At 37.8% G+C, this 23,223-nt stretch overlaps 1 protein-coding gene across 1 annotated transcript in view; it reads left to right on the plus strand.

The window, feature by feature from the left end:
* LOC112687400 (tRNA (adenine(58)-N(1))-methyltransferase catalytic subunit TRMT61A) overlaps positions 1-6,137 on the plus strand; it is a 32,217-nt gene extending 26,080 nt beyond the window's left edge. The window contains exons 5-6 of the mRNA XM_025560086.1: positions 854-1,044; positions 5,784-6,137. Of these exons, the coding sequence (XP_025415871.1) occupies positions 854-1,044; positions 5,784-5,936 (344 nt within the window). The 3' untranslated portion in view covers positions 5,937-6,137. The remainder of the gene's footprint in view (positions 1-853; positions 1,045-5,783) is intronic.
* Positions 6,138-23,223: the final 17,086 nt, after the last annotated feature.

The following is a 23,223-nucleotide window of genomic DNA, read 5'->3' on the forward strand; positions in this document are numbered from 1 at the left end:
ATCAGTATACGTTTATATCGTATATTATATACGTTTACTCGTTCAAAACATTTATATTAAAAAGTAACGTTACATTATACTGATGTACTGACAGACCGTCGTTTGTATGAAACGTACTCGAATAACGTAAATACGATAAAAACGATACGTGTACTGTACAACGTCGATATGGCGTTATAATTGGTTTACCATCACGCGTTTGCTAATTATGCATATTACTGCGTTATTAAAACTAAATCTATACCGCGGTTTCCCGTTCAGAATATCCAATTTAAAATACGTGCTTTAAGAACTGTCACTTGTTTGTCATTAGCAAACATTTACTATATACGCGCACGTGCTAGATAATTATGCGAAACCTTCGTAAAAGTATTGATTGTATTTGAAATATATTAACTCCGTCGGTAAAAACCATAGAAAATAACGACCGGGTTGATCGTCTGCGGTCGTTGCAGAAAAAGAATAGGTATTCTCATTAAATTTAAATAATACGATAGAATCATAGAGGCTTCCGAGAAATCGAAGAATTGTTGTTGGTAGCTCACAGGAATTTCGCTTGAATATAATAATAACGATACAGGTCTCGGAAAACGTAACGTTGGTGCTGATGCGATTGCTCGTATTTTCCTTAGATTAAATTATAAAAAATGTTATGTGTATGTGTATAAAAATGTTTGATAAAATTAATTTTCGGAATGAGTGACCGCGCGTGAACGAGTTACAGGCAAATCGACGAAACAGCCAATGAAAGCGATTCGTTGGAAACTAAATGCACTTCGATAAATATTTAAATTTTTCGCGTGCCACGGATTCGCCGATGCTTTTTACTAATGTTGCCCGTGTGTGTGTACAGGAGGCGGAAGGATTTGTACGTTTTCGCCGTGCATAGAACAAGTGATTCGCACGTGCCAGGCGCTGCAGGACCACGGTTTCGTTCACCTGAAGACCGTCGAATGCCTGGAAAAAGAGTATCAAGTGCTGAACAGGACGGTGACCACGTTCGCCTCGGCCAGCCGACCGCCGCCCGTCGCTACGGGGCCGCAGGTACGACGATTCCGTGCACGGCGCCACTAGCACGTTCACGTGCCCGTGTACGATAGCGCGTCGTACGCCGCGCACGGGAAACGTAGCAGTGCGGATGATACAGAGCGTTCGGGGAGACGGCGAAACGAGTGAACCACGGGACGGTAACTTACCGCGTGGTGCGCATGCGCTCGCGGTGCGAGGGCGTACGCGCGCGTACGCTAACAGAAACGAAACCGGTACCTGCGCGATACGACCGCCTGTACGCGCATGCATTACGCGTTGCTGCGGACCGGTCGCGCTGGTAATTTGTTTTCGACAAACGCACGCGCGCGCGCGCAAAGCCGAACTGGTCCACGTCAAACGTTATAATTTTTATCGGGACCACCTTATACTTTTTTTTTTTTTTTTTTTTTTTTTTTTTCATATTCTCTCCGAGCCCGTACGGGGAATCGTTGAGATTCCTGTGCGTACGGAACGGCCGTCGTACGGGCGCGCGCATAATGCGTACGCGACGGCTAATTGTTCTTTCGGAACGGCCGTTCGTGGCCGCGCGGAGACGACGCGGGGGCGCGTAGGAAACAGCGCGCGCGCGCGACCGAGAGTCCGTCCGTTGCCGCGACCGCTCGTCCGCGCGCACCAACAACACGCCGCGCGTTCAAGTCACTCTCGGCGCACTATCTTCGCGTCGCGTCGCGCGCAGCGCTTTTTTTCCGTTATCCGATGTCGTGCGCTACTGGTGACGGTAATGAAACCGTTCGGCGTTCGGGTTTGTCATCGATAGTTTTCGTGTTCCAATCGTACGGCTTTCGTTGCACACCACTTCTTTGTCGTCATTTCCATGCACCGACAAGACAAACGCTTTGGCAAACGCTTCAAGTCTTACGTACCATTATTTTTGGACACACAACTAATCAGAACTAATATGTATTTTATGATATCCGACTTATATGATTAATATCACACGAACAATTGTGCATGAGATTTTTGATTAGGTTAGGTCAAAATATCATTTCAATTTGAAAACGTTTAATCATTTTTTCGTTTACCATAAATAATTCTCGAAAGAATACTGATTCAATGTTTTCGAATCCGAAATCCGGGTTTACAGTAAAATCCAGATTTCGGATTTCAAACTTCAAAAATCCGGATTTTTCCCATCACTATGTGCTACACGCAGTATCGTGCTCGTCGAATCCATACGCACGTACAATGGTAATAATAACGTAACATTAGGGCTTACGTCCCTCTCTGTAATTATGTATTTAAATATTGTACAGCCGTGTAAATATATTTACTATATATTTATACGCTACAGCGTATATGTAACATTTACTAAATAGTAAATGATTATTTGCATACTGTTAGCATACTGAGTAGGTATAGACTTCTGTCGCCGTGCGTGACTTCTTGTTTATTTTGTTATTCAAATTTGAAATAATGTTGTATTTGATTATTTTTTGTTATTTTTCTTAAAAAAGTTTATTCGGCATTACACGACGTTTAAATAAGTACCTACAAATACATGATCGTAACGTAATGTTAATATATACCCGTAAACGTATGTATTTAAAAAAAAAAAAAAAAACACTAGGTCATCATCGAAGAAATAAACCGTTCATGTACCTTTATGTATATAAACATCGGTGGATAAAATATATGTTCGAAATCCAGTCGAGTAATAATCGAACCTGCTACAGGTACCACTTAATACAATAATATAAAGTATTTGTGCGATAACAATATAATACATTATAGGCATTGAGAGTTAGTGATGAGTCTAAAATGTACCGTTATTATACATTAAAAATCGCCATTAATGTTCGGCTCAATCGGATGACATTATAAAATCAATGTTTCTGTGAACGGTATTACTGTTGAACACTTTATAATTACCTACCTAACATATATTATTTAAGTGTTCTTGTACAGTTATTTTTTTATAACATGTTTACATTGTTTTCTGGTAAAGTGTGAACGTGTGTGTTTTGAACGAAAACCCTCTAAATTAACGATTAAATCATGAAAACAAAAGAAATAATAATCGGTACATGTATGACGTTTATTTCGTATAGTTCCGAAATAACTGTACTAAGAGAGTACCTACATATATATATATATATATATATACGTATTGATCGTTACAGTTCAGTATACTATCCTTGTTTCAGCGTTGTAATTTATAGTCTTAAAACGAAATGAAATCTATTAAACTATTTCGACAGATTTCTATAGTTATAATAAAATGGCAATGAACCATTTGTATTACGTGCGCATTGCGTTCGTTGTGCGAGTTAGTCCTCGTTTAACACATCTACACTTAAAACATAACGAGGGAAAAATATTATTTCTACGATTCCGGATCCCAACGATGACGGTTTTTGTTTCTCGTTTCGTTGGTTCGATGTGCGGTGACACGCATTAAAATTGCATTGAAGTTAATAGGTTTTGAAATCAAATCGCGGTATTCGAATCCGAGACGGTACGGGAACCAAGTTCCGAAATGATCTATAAAAATTCTGCCGTGTTTAAGATGCGGATAATTACTGTGTTGGAACTTTTATGACGTCGAGCGTATACGAAATATCAGTCTCCACTGGTCATGATGACTCGCGAGTCATGACGTACATGTCGAATACAACGTCAAACCGTGTACGTACGATCGATATCATCTTTACACAATTCGTCAAGTACCGTACACGTGTTACCAATCACGTGTATGCTGTGACAAGAGTTAATATTATTTTTCAATTCGATTTCAATCGGAATGTTCAATACCGACTCAAGACATGGTAATACCGAGCGCGTCGAACGGCATAGCAACAAGTATGATTACGTTATGGTGATTCACAAACGTGATGCGATTAGATTATTCACAACACACGTATTAAACGTATATTATTATGTACTTATTTTTCCAAGGTTTTTCACATCCGATTTCTATTGAAAATCGCATACCTTTTTTAGCTACTTATTTTGACTTTCCACGTTATTTCGTATCTCAAGGACGCGTATACCGTATATATTTTTATCAGATATAATACGTGTTTGTAAAGCGCGCTCTTGAATTTTGTACACGGAGTCGAGTGTGTATTTTCTATAGACACTACATAGTGTTAAATGTCCTTGATAAATTTAAATTAATTACAATTACGTACGTCCTCAAAGTGCTGTATTTTATACTTGAAACGAAAAGCCAGTATCGCTAAAAACCAAACGTCATACCACTTTGAATTTTAGACGAATAATTATATATATAATGGCTGAAATATATTTACCGAATTTTCTCATACCAATAAAAAATTACTCATGGTTAGTGCGGTTAATGTTAGAGCATTACGAAAGTAACAAAAATATTGTTCCATTATAATAATATTTTACTGTGTAATAATGACTAATGAGTCACGTTCGTGTTCTAGTGGTTAATATCATGTAATTAATCTACGAGTAAAATTTATGTGATTGAGTTTAAAGTATTTTGTATAAATATTGGTTTGATTTTATGGTTTGTTAAATATTCACACACACACACACACACACATAAATATTATATGTATTTATATGAGTGTGTGTGTGTATGTGTGTCTGGCGATAAAATTGTTAGAAAATTATCCATAACTTTTTAAACATAATTTATGCAAGATAATTTCATAATCATTTTCTCATCATCGTTATCTCATTGATATTGGTTCGCGTTTAAAATAATATTGAACGTAGAAAATTAGAAGATGAGTGAAGTCGTATTTCCACCCGTGTATTATGTGTATAAGAACGCCATTATCTTCGCGAAAATCGCCCTAGACATAGTACATTTATTCAGGAGTTAAGTTGATTTCTGCAGTTAACTATTGTTCTCGGGATCAGAATCCAACACTAGTAAAAATATAATAACTTAATGTTTATACAAAACACAATACTACAAGAAGTTATGCGCGCCACTTGTTGACTATAGCCGCACGCGGACGACGACGAATCGTGCGTGCAGATGGTTTTTTATATTTTATTTCTATTTCATCTGTCAGATTAATACATTTATTTGTATATTTATGCGCTTCGAATGTTTTACTTGAAACGAAAAAAAAGTACGACTTAATAATATTTATATGTGTATATTATGCAATAATATAAAACGCGTTCGCTTACATCGAGTTTTCCGTAACGCACTGGTATTATTTATTTATATGTTCTTCAAGTAAATTTATATATCTGATTAAAAGAAATCTTAAACTGGCATACACGTTAAAACGCAAACCATAGGTGGTTCTTTTTACGAGCCGTTTGCTGTTTACACGTAAACGCATACAGTGGTACAGAATCTGCAGCAGTAGTACATAATAATGAATTATATTATACAGTGCGGATAATATAACATTATTTATAATATTCTATTTTTATAACTCGAACATGTTACATATTATTAGATGCAGTTATTGTTCGGCGAAATAACGACTATATATGTATAGTATTTATATCCAACAAACCGTACAGACGTAAATCGAAGAGCAGTATGATTGGAGGGAGGAATGAGGAGAAAATTTAGGCATAAAGGGGTAGTTGATATCATTATTTCTCTGTACCGTTTCAAATCATGTTATGGGGTTGATAATGATCAGCCCTATATGATTAATAAATATGTACTATAAATGTTTCAGCTCAGGTATACTTACTGTGTATGCACATGTGATCGAACGGCAGTTATTTTAAAACGTGCGGATATGCTAATAATAATACATTTGGCGATAATTTATTCATTTTTACAGAACGCGATCGAACCAGAACGAGAAGATAAGAAATTCGTGGCTTGCGTCCCGTCCACGTCTCCTCGTGGTCACACGGGATACCTCACCACGGCCACCTATCCCGTAGAAAACCAACCTCCGCAGATGGTGAAAATTGAAATCAAGTGCGAATAAATTGATTTCTTGACTTCGCCAAAGTAAAGACGTCCACGGTATTATTATTATTGTTGTTGTTTTTTTTTTTTTTTTTTTTTTATATACTATTTGATATAATATATTTTTATATTACACATACATACGCACATACGAATATTGAGCACACAAACGTTCTATTGTGATGGTGCTATATAATATAATAAATAATATATAAACGTGTGCGTGCGTATACGAAAGACCTTATTTCATCTATCTTTCTCTCTCGCTCTCTCTCTCCTTCACGTAAACTCCTTCTAGAAAAACGGTAGCGTTGACAATAGAGGTCTGCCTGTTATTTATGGGTCAACGTTTATGTATCCTTGCATAAGAAGAAGAGCATTAGCCAATACTTTGAGCGCTGTTGCTGGTGTTGCCGTTGCTGCTGCTGCTACAGACTAGATAAAACTTATATTCTCCGGCACGGAGGTCTCATAATACACGGAATAGGTCATCTGTACACCGAGATCTCTACAGGGTTAAGAATACGAGAACAATGAAGTGAACGTTTCCCTTTGTTTCGTTTACGTTATTTTATTCCCATTTTTGTCGCAATTCCAGCACAAGAGATCGCGGTGGTTTTAACGAACCCATTACCCTACCCGACCGTTTATTTTGGTATTATAACATTCGTCGTTTTGCACAGCACTTAAGTGTATTGTACTTTTGTTGACGACGGTTTTCACTCGTCGACTCGACCGACGACAACCACAATCACATCGACGAAAATAATGCAAACGAGACCGATTTATACATTTCGCGTGGTACAAGTCGCGTTCGCCGCGTGCATAATAATATTTTTATTTATTATTATTATTATTATTATTATTATTATTATTATTATAGGCGCACCGTCATAAATAATATAATAAAAATACGCGTACAAGGTATACGACGACGACGACGACGACATGGTATGCCGTGTGTAAAAGACACCGTGGGTCAATATTAATACCCGTCGTCGTATATGGAAAAATACCAGATGAGAAAAAAAAAATAGAAGAGAGGTGGAGGAGAAAAGATAAAGATCCTGGCGGTGGGTATGTGCGCTTCAAATTCAGGGTCACAGGTTCAACAGAACGACGACATGTGAGGTATGTTTATATAAGCCCCGCGTGCATACAGTGCAGCTCTATACAGTACGGTCTAGACCTTATTCAGGTTATGAACCGATTGTTTTCCAAGCGCAGGTGCATGTGTGCGTGTGTGTCGATCGTGGTCCTGATGAAAGTTTTGCGTTCGCGAACGAGATATGCGAGTATGTCTTATACGACAATCACTGTAATATACGGTTGTGTATACGCGACATTCGTAACACCTCCAATCGTCAGTTAAAAAGAAAAGAAATTGCTGTGAAATTCAAAAATGTGCCTGGTGCGTGTGACGTACGTGATTTTTAACATTCATTTTGATTAACGGGGCATTTTTTTCGTCGAATAAATAAATACTATCGAAGTATTGGCCATAAGCGATCAAAACACGATCGAACGGCCGGCGGGTATCGCCGCGGAAGACGCTGCATGACCACCAGTAAAGAGGCTAGAGCAGTTGATAATCGGTCGAGTGAAATGATATATTACGCGGAGACTTGCGGATATGTCGCGAATTTCTGTCGGAAGTGAGCACATATGCGGTGATTTGTATTGGTACGGTAACTGTAACGTAATTTAGACGCAAAAAATTTTGGTTTTCTCAGTTATCATCGACACATACGTTTATTTAGGTTAGTCTTCGAAGTTGTGAAGAAAAGACGAAAATAAAGTCGCTGAATAATTCACGAGTTATGTTTCAGAAATAATGCAACTGTTTCGTAAGCGCTTAATATCGAAAGTATTTGATATTCGGAGACAAATAGTTAAAAAATTCTGTGCATATTTTTTTTGTGCTTTTTAAATAAACTAACTCCTTGTTGGTTCGTGTCTATATTTTTTCGAAACCGTAAACAGATCAGCGTTAGCTTATATGAATTTCCCGAAGTATAGACATTAATAATACGTTACGCGTAATCACTTTATACGCGTACGGAAAACAAAAATCAAGACGGCGACGGGCACACAAGAATCGAATGTAATTATTATTATTATTATCGTTATTAAACGGACATCATTTGAATATTTCTAATAATATAAGCCACGTTCACACGGGTTCAGTACTCGGTCGAGTCACCAGGTTGCTAAATCAATTACTAAATTGCGTCCAGTGTGTGTCTAAACGTAATACAGTGAAATCCATTATTGTTCATTCCAGTGATTAGCTTTGTAGGAATGTATCACCACAGTCAACGTATTATTATTCTTTAATTTTTAATGTATTTGTTTTAAATTTTTTTTTAATTTATTTTGTTTCGACCCATGATTAGATAGTATTTTTATAGTAATATAAGGAAAAAAAAATCATTTTTTTTTATTATAAATAAATGGATAGAGCAAAATCAGTAAAACTGATATAAAAATGCTGCATATCAATAATTAGTGAAGAACTGAAAGATTCAATAAAAGAGGAACTAGAATGGCTTGAAAACAGCGAACGCACGGTTTACTATTTAGTGAACTTGCAGTTGCTAATGTGGCTGAATTTACCAGTTGTATGATAATGTCTCCGACCATGGTTAATACTTTACTCGATAAAGTTTATACGAAAGTTCAAAAAAAAAAGAGAATAAATGACACTACGTCGAGAGAAGCTGTTCCAGCCCGAATCAAATTAAAAATTACATTATCATTCTGAGCAATTGGAAATAGTCATGCGGTATACGTCTTCAACGGACGATTTTGCCAACATCGTTTGCATATTTCTAACGACATGGTCTCTCCCCGTGCGAATCGACAGTAGTAGAGTAATACCACTTGTAGCTAACAATACGTGTTCCCCAAGATGATGTAACGCAATAATATTCACCGCACCGGCAACTCCGCCTCACCGTCCTTCGGACGTCAACTCCGCCCATTATTTCACAAGTTTTGTTAAAACGACCGCGCACGCAGGCGGTAATTAAAACGATATCGTCTTTGATAAAAGTATTCGATTTGTGTACACGAACACGTTGAAATCCAGATCGGCTGTTCGGGATCATATGCTCGCGCACTTACACGTAAGGCAGGCACGTGCAATTTAAGGGTAGCGGTAGGAACTATTTCCCCCTCCCCCCCCCATCCCCAAGACCACGTTGTAGCTGCCAAGGGTCGAGATTTACCACGGCGTGCACACCGTTTTACCGAGCGTTTTCGAGCCCTCCAAATCGTTTCGAAAAAGGTTCTGAAAAGCACCCGTTTACGTGGCCGCGTACTTGTTTACCTAGCTCGACGCGGTGTTGTTACACGTCCGCGGTACCTCCGTCGGATTTTCGTACGCCGTAACCCGCGAGCGCTTTTACCGCAACACGTTGTTATATCGACGAGCGTCTAGAGACAGCGCCTCTTATCTGCACTATTATTATCAGTGTTACACCATCGCTACAGTTGCCTTATCACACGATCGGTTGGTTACATTTAAACAAACAGCCGTAATACTATTATATTATTTAATAATTATACTAATTATTTAGTATAAATGATTTATACAGTACAAACTACTACAATGTCATCGAGTGAAGAATTTGAAGCAATACATTTAAAACGTTAAAATGTACACCGCAGTGGTCCGTTGCACATATCTCAGGTCGGCAATCTAGTTCCCGTGCAATGCCTACCGCGCGGCCGGAGAAGTGGCCGGCATCGGCCACCAACGGAGCGTGTGGAACACGGGCCGTGCGCGTATAAGAAACGCTCGTCGTGTTCGTACTCGTGCGCGTAAAGCATAGGTAAGCACGAGAAGAGCGCACTCCGTGCACCGTTTTGTGCGCGAGAGCGCGCGCTCAAGAGGTCAGTGTCACCTGGGCGGACGGCGCGAGCCTCACACTCGTGCGGGAGATGGAAATTAGAATATCGGATTCGAAACGGGAACGAAACAAACTGCGTATCGTCCGTTTAAATGTATAAACGCTGTGGTACGCTCGTACGCATTCGCACGTCGTTCGTACACTGTTAACGTCTTGTGTCGGTGGTTCTCAAACTTTTTTGTCCGCGGAGCTCTTGTTTTCGAAAAAAAAAAAAAAAAATTACGGAGCCCCGAAAATCAGGAATTTATGTTCAAGACGGCAACAACTATTAATATTTCGTACCGAGAAAAACGCACGGTTTAAAATTTCATTTTTTTTTTTTTAAAGTCCTGGTTTTGTCGTTTGCCATGAAAGCTTTGGTCGTTTCAAGTTGTACTAATAAATTTACTTCATTTAATGTTGCGAAAATACCAGCCAAGCTATCGAGTCGTGATAGCCAAATTTTTTCGGAAGTCTTAGGCCTTCTACACACGGAGCTATTAAAAAAAAAAAAAAAACTAAACTGTTTTATGATTGAAATTACTAATCGGTTACTAACGCATTGGTGACTCAGACTCATACACGAGGCTACTCATAACATACCTACTCACGATCGAAACCTGTAGTTTGTTCTGAGTGACTATGGATGAAGGACGTTTTTCGTCATCTCTTTGCTACACCATGGATGTTGACAGTGATTCTAGTGATGAAGAAGTAATAACAGCATACTACTATTACAGAAGAAATCAAAAAAATAGAAGGTGTTGGGTTCATCCAAACTTTGAAAAAATTTTCATTACCGATTATTCATTGCTACAAGAGAATTGAACCTTTCCGATACTAAATTTTTATGTTTTTATCGGATGTCAAAAGAAATTTACTTATATTCGGTGAACCTGATTTCCCCTGCCACAAACAAGCGAGATAAAAATATGAGAGAGTGCGTGAATGTCTTCCTACTTCACTCCAAGCTTCTTCTGTTTCATCCTTTCTGGAATATCCCGAGAGCGTGAAGTTATATAGAACCGGATATTTTTCTACTTCTTCCACCAACTTTAAATTAATTTTTTGTTCGTTCCTTTTTGCATAAATAACAAATTTTTGCAATTGGTAAAACAAAATAAGTTTCGTTGAGCACCAAAATATTAAAGTGAGAAAACTCAAAAGTGACTCGACAGTTGAATCACTCGGAACTTATCAATAACGCGTTAGTAACTAGTTAGTAACTAGTAGCGCCGTCTGTTATGTTCCATTGAATAACATTGGTAGTGACTCTACGGGGACTAGTTAGTGATTCGCGTCAGTATTTAGTTTCAAATGAGTAGCTCCGTGTGTAGAAGGCCTTAGTAGTTGTAAATAAAATCGGTGTCACTAAAACGTATAACTCGTTGCGCGATTCAGGTTACCAGTGTTCTTCCTCAATAACTAAGAAATTTAATATGATTTAAATTTAGATGGTTAATATACGCCCACGGAGCCCCTAGACTTCTTCCGCGGAGCCCTAGGGTTCCGCGGAGCGCAGTATGAGAACCGCTGTTTTACGTACAGCAGTTGTGCGATCGTGTGTGCCAATACTACGTTTGGATATCGTAACGTAACGATCACGGTAGGCTAAGCGCGTGTAAAGTTCTCCGTAGAAAACGAATGCGATTCGCGTCGCTTTTCCCGTTGTCCGCGGTGCACAAGGACGCGCCGAGAACGCGACAAACCGACGGAGGATCGCACGTTAAGGCCTGGGAAGAACTTTTTTTTCCACCGTTCGGATTCACTCGCTGAATAGGTTACAAATCCGTTCCATACGAGCACGAATCAAAATATACTCTAGTAAACATTGTTCGTGTGATTTAATTTAATATATTATTTTTTTTTTTTTTTTCGCGTAAGAAATAAAAAACGACGTGGACCGCGTCAGATATCAGTATCCGTCGGAATAATATTGTAATAATAAATAATAATTTATGGGCTACGTCGATTGTGATGGTGGAAATATTGTTCGATAGAACGTTGAACGAGTTGCACAACTTGATCTGAAATCTTTCGAGTTTGACAACTCAAAGGAAATACGTACCGTGCAGTGCAACCGTTTTTAAGATAGATACACAAACGCGTATTAAAAATAAAATAAAAATCGTTCAAATAAAACGTTTTTAAATGTTGATCGTTTCGTTCGTAGGCTCCTGGAAGAATTTCTATTTCGAAATATTTGTAAAATAACTCACATTTGTCGTATGACGGTCTTGATTAAAAATTAAAAATACACGTTAAAATATTTTTTAAATAGTTGTATTGATAAACGAAAAAAAGGTTATTGCAATAATTAAGCGCGATTCCGAGTATTTTTTTTTACTGCAATTATATGTAATCAATTTAAATACATTTTAGTGCAACAACTTTCGAGCCCTAGTTATAAATAATACGATCCGAATACGTTGGGAGGTGTTTAAATATCTAAACGCGTGCGTCTATATTTTAATACATACATATGAGTACCGATACTACGATTTTGTTTTTCGTTTATTATAGATAGGAATATCAAATTAAAAATAAACTAGCCGATAGTGATCGCCCGTACGGCGCGTATTCGAACGTAATATATATTCTCACCTACCGTTAAACCCGTAATTATTTGAAAATTCTAACTTCATTAATCATATATCACATTAAAACATCGCGCGGTTTTAATAACCGACTATAAATAATAATATTAATCCGGCATTTATATTATACAAGTTTCACTACTATCGTAGTACAGGCCGCAAGTATATGCGCGCGAGATCTGTACACGTGCTGTATTTTCTATTTTCTATACGCGCGTACACTTTGTTGTACAACGTGAAAACGTGTAGATAATCGAATTTAATACCACACATTTACGGAGCTGGGTGGGTTTATTTAAAGAACATCGAAAGATTAACCATCGGAGATTTAGACGAAATGCTTTGTCCGTTAAATATTCCGAACACTCAACGCACGCGTACTGGACGTAGTTACATTATTACAGGACGCGACGTGCATAATAGCGTTGCACCGAATCGCACTTTTATCTTATTTTATTATCAATGCATACATAAATAGGTACTACTTGCTAACATAGTACTAACAGGTCCGGGACCTAATGTTAAAGCAATTCCGTCGGTTAGTTCATAATATTATCCAAGCTTCAAAATTGATAGGTATTTCGCTTGAGTGGTCATATTTGCAAGTTCTTTGTTTATAAATTCAATGTTGACGAAAACTTAGTAAAAAAAATAAAATAAAATAAAATTTTGCGTATTGTTACCATTTCGTCCAATAATTTTTTTTTCCTCCATAAAATTACGTAACTGAGTCATTCAATTACGTGTTATAGTAGTGTATAATAATAATCATTGTTTTTATATACGAGTATAAACCAAAGGAATACAATATCACATCATTGGTAAAACTATTCGCACTTTTACGGAAACATATTACTAGTAGGTACTATATGTATTCTCCCGATGGAATTCATATACGATTTGTGGATGACATTTAGGAAATTATAATGATATATGCAACGGTTTAAATGGTTCTAGGCCAAAATAGCGAAACAATTCACTGCGAATATAAATATCGTGAATTGATAATAGTGAAAATAAAAATAGCGGATTCTAAAACAAGCGATCATGTACAATAATGTATAATAGCGAAACTGCAGTTTTTTGTATTTTCTATTTTGAATACTATAAATTTTAATATAGTACTCGAATAAGTTTCAAAACTTATAATACTGTAAAATATATCATATTTTATTGATAATTAGTATTTTTAATAATATAGTAAATATTCTTTAGCAGAAAGCCATTCTACTACATGGAAATTTATTGATGTAATATAGAAAATTCGAAATTTAGAAGAATTAAAACGAGAACAGTATAATACTGGAGAACAACCAGAGATAAAAAAAAAAAAAAGTACAAGGACTGTGAACTGAAGACTTCATTCGTGAATTACAAATTATAATACTAATGATAGTAAGAACTTTGTAAATTGTATAACATAATTTTTTACTATATGTTTAATTGTTTGTTTTCTTTCAAAATTATTATCACTAAATGCTTAATCGTATATTTTTGCTCTTTTTTAAAATTCGCTACTTTTATTTTCGGCATTATTAATTCGCAATTTTTACATTCGCGGTTATTGTTTCACTATTTTGGTCGGATATCAGTTTAAACGAGTAATCTATGTTAATCTCAGTAAATGCTAATGCAGTCAAACGATTCGACTAGCAAACAGACACGTTATAGAATTGTTTAAGTTCAAATTCGAATAACCGGATGATTTCCAACAACGGTCCAGACCAAAAATAAATACCCGTCAAAGTTACACACGCCGTAGAAGCAGTATACGAACTAAAGTCTTATGGTACATATCATGCGTCATCATTGTTAACGCGTATTAATGGTACATGATATATATATCGTGTACGTTTCTGGACACGTGTCTAATTGAATTTTTAGGTTTTATAAACGACCATCGGTTTCTCAAAATCTCTTTTCAAAGTTTTCGTCGTCGTGATTATTACACCGTGCGCATACGCACAACATAAACTTTACGTCGTCGTATATTTTTCTTCTTTGGATCGATTTGTGTAGTACGTCGTAAAAGTACGCGATAATATTTAATATTGATTAATTAATTATTAGATAATATTTATTTCTTTTATACGCATAATGCGTATAATATATAAAATTCGATTCTCATATACATATATATATATATACACACAGGGTTGGGCAAGACCACTTCAATAAAGTATCTAAATACAAGATATCGGCTAGTAAAAAGCAAAAAGTGCTGAGCGATACGTTGTATACTCAGGGCCGCATTTAGAGGGTGGCACTGGTTACAACTTCTCCGGGTGCTGGTTTTTCGGGGGTGCCAACATTTTGTAGTCGGAAATTTGCTCACTTGTGAATTATTGAACTTTTAAAATTATTTTGAAATTATTATTTATTTATTTTTTTTTTTTTTTGTTTTCAATAACAGTATCAAAAATTAATGTTAATGTAATATGCTGTTTGGAATTTAAGCAACTATGAATATATTTATAACAATATAGCTATCAGCGGTCCAGAATATTACATTATACCTAATATTAGTTCCTAAATTTGCTGTGGTAATGTCAATAAACATAAGTTATTTATAATAATACGACGTATTATGTTATCGCGAGCGGCGCGCCTAATACACAAAAATAGCATTGATTTTAGAATATCTAAAAGGTTCACGAGGATCTATCTTCTATAATTTCTGTAGGTAAGCCCCTTAGAGGGGCACCAATTTTTTTTTGTTGCACCGAGGCGCAAAATGTCTAAATGTGGCTCTGTGTATACTACGGGATTAGCGACAGTTAGATCTTTCGACCGCACTAACGCTAATATTGTTCTGATCATTTAGTAATGCGATTTAGTAAGTACAAGTAGTTAGATTTTTTGGGACAAGCGACACAACTGTTATAAAAGTAGGGGACAAGCGCCTTTTTTAAGGGTATAAGTGACATTGTTGAAAATGTTATGGGCTAAGCGACAAATTCATGGGGCTTAGCCTCTACGATTGTTGCTTATCAACTTACATATTAATAATAATAATAATATGACTGACTTATGAGTATCAAACCATTTAATATTTCGATAAAAGCGATTATATGAGTAAAGTTGTTTATACGTACTAGGTATACATACTTCCGTTGCACAATTGTTACAAGTCTACTGAACAATTTATAAGCGCCATTTATCACAAAAAAATAAAAATAAAAATTAGAGCTAAGCGCCAAGAAAAGGTAAGTTTTAGTTAAATTCGTTATGATAAAAAATGTACTTAATATTTTAATGTAATTAGTGTCAGACCAGCAAGATAACATGTAATAGAATGGAAATATCTAGTAACCTTTTTCCTAATGCTTAAATAAACACCGAAGCGCCAATGCCAAAGTTAAGAAAATATAAAAATTTTGTTTTTGCTCTCCTGAAAAATAGAAAAATTTTCGCTTATTCCATTTTGCCTTTTACCAGTCGATATAAGATACATTTATAGTTCTTAACTAAATACAAGACACAAGGTACTACGATATTTTTAAAGATACTAGCTGAGAAACATATAAGATACAAGATACTTCATACATTTATTAATATTTATTAATTTTCTTTATTCGTTTACATTAGGTACAATAAAAAATTATTTTATAAACATATTTATAAAGTACAATGTTTATTCACTAACTATTTAAATTTAATTAGATTATATTTAGTACTATAGTAAAAGTTTTTCGTACGTTATATCCCACGTTCCACAAACAGTTGTACCTTTCAACGGTTCATAAATGTAATCGACGGACCGGTAAACTTTCAATAGCTTTAAGGAAACTATAAGTAGCTGTTACACTTTATATTTATATTTGACATGAGTTCGTTTATCAAGCGAACGCCTTCGACGTGAAAAACTTGTACAACTACTTGTATAATACACACAACGTTCGGTCCACGTTCCATCGCAATGAGCTGTTCGAAGGCGCGTGGTCGGCGGATTTCGACGAGTTACCAGTCGAGGAAAACGTAAACACGATTCAAACGGTTTTACGTCCACAGTCGTATAAATGCGCACGTGTGTTGTATTACGGGAAAAAGAAAACCGCGCGCAGGGACGATATTATAATATTACGTCTTTGTTATCGGATATTATAGGATATTATAGGAGCGCAATAGACGTCGTTTCGGGAACGGTATAATTATCGTCGCCGGACAACGAGGCGCTAGGGACGGCGCGCGGACATCGAAAACGTTTCAACGAACGATTCCCGGACTCGCCGTGCATAAAGAATCAATTGTTGTTGTACAGCAGTTGGAGTTAAAGCAGTTAGAGTTGAAAACACTACGCGGCGTTTACAGTTCGTTTTCCGTTAATACACCTGGACCGCGTTTCAACAGCGGAAATCGTTGGGTTATCTTCAATAATTACGTAACAGTCCGTTTCGCGCAGCTCCCGTTCGAAAATGTTAAAGTTATTCTGCGGTATTCGAAGGAATAGATAATTGACAAAACCGTTCTCGACGCGTGGCTACGATATGTGTTATGTGAGCTATTCTCACGGTAAAGCTGGTACGCGAATAGTGTCTGCATCCGAATTGGATCCCGAATTTAAAATTACCTACTACACTAGTTGGATCCCGGATTTTTATAGGTACTGCACTAGTTCCTGAATATTTTTTGGTAATCACTATGTTATACTAACATTTTCCTTCCCATTTTAACGGACTGAGGACTATTCATGATCAATTTAGACCACAGGTATGGTTAAAAATATTTTTTATAGTTTTTTTTTCATTAATTTTTATTCATCATATTGTATAATGATTTTAACATTTTTAATATTTTTACCAACACAATTCTATTAATTTATATTTTCGTGGAAAAAAAAAACTAAAAAACAAAAAAAACCTATAAAAAACATTTTTAGCCATACATGTGGTCTAAATAGATCATAGACAGTCCAAAGTCTGTTAAAATGGGAAGGAAAATGTTAGTATAAAATAGTACTTACCAAAAAATATTCAGGAACTAGTGTAAAACCTAAAATAATTCAGGACTCAACTAGTGTAGTACCTATAAAAATCCGGAACCCAACTAATACACTACCTGCGATTAGCCCCTAGTACTCGGGGGGGCTAGGTAAATTGGGTCCGCGATAAGTTGGGTTTTTTTTTGAAAGCGGTAATTTGAGTCCCGGGGAATACAATATTCAAGTATAACGGACTTAGGTGGGTTCTAAGGGCATGGAACACCTATTTTTGTGCGAACTGAACGGATTTTTGTAGTAATTTAAATTATTTAGATCGTACATACCGTATGATGTAATAATTAATTGAATATTGAATAAAAACAATCTTACCTAAACATAAAAAGCCTCTTACAAATATTCACTGCGTTTCCAGTTTTTATTGCGACCGCTGAAAAGTCGTTTTAGACCTCAAGAAGGTTAAAAAATTATGTGCGCTCGTCAACGAATGAGTAAAATTAGTATTTATCATAAAGGGGTCGTGAAGAGCGACTGACTTTATTTTCAACCCCTTTATGGGCCGAATGGTCGTGACGCTGAAAAAGTCCGGGAGCACTGTGCCTCGGGAGATAAGGGTACACGCGCCACACGTTGAAAAATCCTAGTATAGCCGTACGAGGATTCGGTGGCGCATATTTTATTTCAGGTGAAAAAGAGCGCTCGGCATCGGCACGTTTCTTGCTGCACACGATTTCCCGCGCCTGCATCAAAATAGTAAAAACAATGCGTTTCGCGTGCGCTTTTGTCGCGCGTTTTGGGTTTTCATTGATTTTTGACGGAAAACAAATATACGATATCATATACTCGCGCACGATGGGTGCCGGGTGTAAGTTGAAGTGAAGTTTTGTAAACGGAGCTATAAATTACACGGTACGGATATGTATTATATAATAATACAGTACAGTTATAGATTTATAAATAATTTTTCTCGAAAATGAATATAATATATATATATATACATTATATACACGGGGGCGAAGTACAAAGAAAAAAAGAAACGATTAATAAGTATCGATGTGTCGGGGGAAAAAAATTACCTAAGGTATATTTTATACATACGAGATGTTTATGCGTATGTATATATTATAACGTTTCGCGTATAAAAATATAATGTTATTTTAGCACGAAGATTTCGAATTAGATTTATTACCACTGAATTACCGTTTTCTATACGTTTACCAGAGATCGAATATCGGTGTATGCACACACTCACATACACTCAGCGCGGGTGTATCCAACACGCATGTATTATGACGGACGATACGAAGACTTGCTGATATCACAACGTAATAGTATTTTAAAGTGAAAACGTTTACTCGTCATTGGTGTGCGCACGAGGGGTGTCGGGTACGAACCTCCACGGAAATGTTGCGAATGGGGTCCTACGGTTCAAGTCTATGAGTAAGTGGCCCGTATTTTAACCGATGTTGTTCAGGTTGAATGCGTTTCGTTCGAAAACATTCGGTAAAAAGTTTTTACGGTGTATCTCAATTGAAAAAAACAATGTAAAACGTTCCGAACCGTCGCGCAAAAACTTCTTGCGACAACGTTACAACTGAAACTGGCCGCAAAAGTACAAATCGCAAACGGTCAAAGGTTTTCGAGAAGAGTGTACGAGTTTCGAGGGAAACATTATTCGTCGGGACATCGATGTACCGCGCTACCGAGATCAAGGTGGAGTTTATTTAATTATTTATGCGTCACGGTCCATCGAGTACCCAACCCGACCGCATCGCGTCTCGTCATCGAGACAGGGCCCGAAATCACCGGAGACGGTCGCCGGATCACAGGCGTGCGCACGCCCGCGACGGGCATCACGCTGGTGCGATTGCATATTTTTTACGCGTACCATTTCACGTGTCACCACTGCGCATTTCCGTCAGCGGCAGCAGCGCAGCAACGAACGTCGTGTAATTTTTTTCAATACCGCGCGGACGCGCATAACCTTTAAGGTGCGTTTGTATTAGATCCCGAACACGAACGACGAACGCAAGCGTCAACGGTACTGAACGAACGAATATTTTCTAGAAATTTGGCCGCGACCGTTTACATTATTCGCTCGTTCGCGTTCGACTGTCTTCGCTTCAAACGAACATCTCCGTCCCTAAATACCTGCTAAATACACATCGGTGTCGACAAAACGATACGGGCCGAATGCTGTTTAAACTGAACGTAGGGTTTCTTCGATTGTACCGCTCTTGGGTCGAACGCTTTCGAACGCGAACGAATGCGTTCGTTCGCATTCGGCCTCACCGTCTACATCAGTTCGTTCGGTAGCATTCGCTTGCGTTCGTTCGTGTTCGGGCTCTAATGTAAACGCGCCTTTACATGTTTTTACGCGCGCGGTAGAGCAGCCCGAGAGGGTCGTCGCCGTACGCGGCGGTACGCGAAATGCTGCCGGGTCCGTCGTGATAACGTGAAAACGGAACGGTGTACCTTATTTTATGCGTTCCGTAACACACCGCGTACCTATGCACCTTTGGCACGAACCCGTACGGTATGTAACAACGTGCCCTTTTCCTGGGCGCGTACGCGAATGTACCGGGTCACGCGCAACATAATATTCGTATTCCGTCGCGTTACCTACCCGCTGCGGATCATGACAAGGACCACGACGACCTGCGGTACGGCTTCGGCTTCTCGGCGTTCCGTTCTTCAATAATTTCTCTCTCTCTCTCTCTCTCTCTTTTTACATACTCGACGACGGTACAACGTTATTATTATAATATTTTACTCGAAAACACGCGGCCCATAAATTTCGCATCGGAAATCGTGTGCGCCGTTCACGACCGTGTCGTTTTCTGCTGTTCGCCCCCGACCTCGCCGCGCCGTACGATATTTATGTCCGAGCGCTCCCCGTACGCGTAACACGCGGGGCTACAGGCGCCGTACGGCGTGGAAACCGACCAAAAGCGGATAGCACGATAATGTATTTTTCAGTACAAACTTTGCTTACCGGCTGGGTGCTGCGAGAATCGTATTTTCATTTCGACGTAATACCTGCCGTGTTGCGAAAACGAAATTTTAAATTTGAAAAAAAAAATATATATATATAATGATTTTAACAATACGAACCACGCGCCCGTTAAACGGCCGTTTAGACGTCGGAAACGATCGTCGACATTTTCAAAATTACACGCGGTTTCCGACTTCGAGTTGTAGCTTCGAATTGCCCGGTGATCGCCGAACACGTTACGTTTCGCCTCGAGACACGACCGCGTTGGCCAACGGCTAACCGACAATTCGATGTAGAAATTCGATCATTGATTCGCACTCGGAACGCTTCCGACGTCGACGGGCTCCGTGTTTATACTTACAAGTTTATACGAGCTATTGCCGAAAACATCTGCGTGCTGGACCGTAGATGCCAAGAAAATAAACAGACGTCTCGAAAACGAACCGTAAGATATAAGGTGTAAGGTCGCCCCTGCGCCGAGAGTTTGTTCTTCGACCGCGGTTGAAGCGTTGGAAAGCGACCTTTTTCCGTTCAGCTCGAAGTGGAAATCTCCGAAATCACTGGGCCCGTATTCCCAGCACAACCAGAGACTGGAATGTATACCACGGTTTCTGACAAAACTTTTGGTTAAATCTTATATTCATATTATTATCTCCTTGCATGACGTGTAAACATCTAAACCAGGAGTCGGTAACTGGCGGACCGCGGTCCGCATTCGGACCGTGGAAGGCAATACTCTGGACCCTGTCGACTTTTATTTTCATACTCCTAATATTGTAATTTTTAATATAAATTAAGTGTAATAACCAGATAATTATTTTTATTTTTATACTGCTATTTTTAAAAGTATAAAGATTTGAAAAAGATTTTTTTCACCGGACATCATTGATTTATTATTTTAATTTTTAGGACTCCAATATAAATTACTTGCCGATCTCTGATCAAACATACTTCATTTCATCCTCGTTTTCGCAGAACAATCTGTTGTTCAGGGCCGGATCAGGACGGTGGGATACCGGGAGTTTCCCGGTGGGCCGCTTTTACTCGTCGGCAAGTATTTTGTTTTCGGTTTATCGGTTTAAGCTCGTTGTGAACACGGACATAGACGTTAAAATTTATTAAACGGTCTTTTAATTTTTAACAATAATACTAAGCGTTCAAATCCTTAAAAAAATATACCGTCGTTTTATACGAACTAATACGGTTTTTTTTATGATTGTTTTTATACCTTTAGTACATCCAAGTTTATTTTTTATTTTTTCGGTAGAAATTTCTGACCCAGTCCCCGGGCCTACTATTGTCGCGTAGATAATTGCTTTACATTTTCCGCAAACGTAGGGGACAAATACGAGTAGTAAGTGTGGATGGCGCGGGTTGGCGTTTTCAGTCAAGGGCGAAACGCGGAATGAGCCAAATTATTATTATTATTATACAACAATCAGGGCTTTGAATTTGTAGGGAAGTGCTTTTTTTTTTTTTTATTGCGACTGTAAAACGTAGCTTTGTAAGTACACAATTTGAACTATGCAACTACAAATCCATTTATTCAACTTTAATTTTGCATTTTTTGACGTTTTTAATTTTTTTGGTCATTTTTGTGAATTTTTATGTCATATTTTCCTTTTTTACTTGATTTTCCGGTGTTTTTAATCAAATTCTGAAGACTAAAGACGAATAAGGTACCCGAAAACAAATGTATTTAAGTTTGTTTTATTATTTTAACAAAATAAATACTAAAATAAAAAAATTTAAAAATGTTTTAGGCGAACAGCATTAATTATAGAAAATATCAATCAAAATTTTTATTATTATTTTTTTTTTTCTACACTTTTTTATGCATGTTATGTACTAATGTATAATATCCTGTATCTAATATTGATATAAATATAAAAATTAAATTGAAAACCATTTTTAAACGAACTCTAATTGAATATTTTATTGAATTTTTTGCGTTCTTTTTGACATTTCCTAAGGTCATTTAGCGCGTTAAATCCACAGCCCTGACAACAATGATTTTATTATTATTTATCGAGTTACGTTGCCCGCGAACGAAACACGAGTGGTTCGAATCCCGCTCCGGCCGGCCGCACAAACGCGCTATTATGGTCGGAGTCGAAAATCGTGTAACGTCCCCCCGTTGTTCGCGATGGTCACGGACAATTTTCGGAGATTTTTTTTTTCTTCTTCGAACGCCGACGCCACGCGCGGTGATCGTGTTCCGCGTCGAAAACGGATTTTTCACTAAGTGCTCGGCACGCGGGACGTTCAATCGCCGCAGCGACGTGTTCGGGATCGATCGTAAACCGGGCGAGTGCGAGCAACCGATGAACGTTAACAATGTTTTGGAAGTCGTTCGGATAAACACGTGTTGTCGTCTACCGGGCGGTGAAAAAAAAAAAACCTATACTATTTAATTTTTATTAGAATGTCGTTTGGCGGCCAGGCGACCATTACCGCCTCGTTTCACGGGTGCACGCGAACGTGTTTCGTTCCTCGTGATTTTTCGGTCGTTGTTTATTTTTCGTCGCCGGTATTCGCGACCACTTACGTCGGTTTTTAATGTCTTCTTAATACCCGATTTGTAGTGTTTCATGTCCGTTTTAGATGTACGGGAAAAAAAAAAAAAAAACACGGCGACGCACGCGTAGATATTTACCGAATTACCTGTGCGGCTCGCGCCTAATTCGTCGCCATATCGAACGGGCACGAACCGGTGTGTTGTGAACGCTTCTCGTCGTCGCCCGGTGCAGGTACGTGTAAAATATCGTCTGGTCCGACGGTCAAGAGTAAACAGAACTCACGCACACACACACACACACCGGATCCGGTCGAAGATTTATTTTTTTTTTTTTAGATATTTTATTTGTAATTTTACGCACTCT

The sequence above is a fragment of the Sipha flava genome, unplaced genomic scaffold (assembly GCF_003268045.1).
Source record: "Sipha flava isolate LNK unplaced genomic scaffold, YSA_version1 34_pilon_pilon, whole genome shotgun sequence".
NCBI classification, from domain to species: domain Eukaryota; kingdom Metazoa; phylum Arthropoda; class Insecta; order Hemiptera; family Aphididae; genus Sipha; species Sipha flava.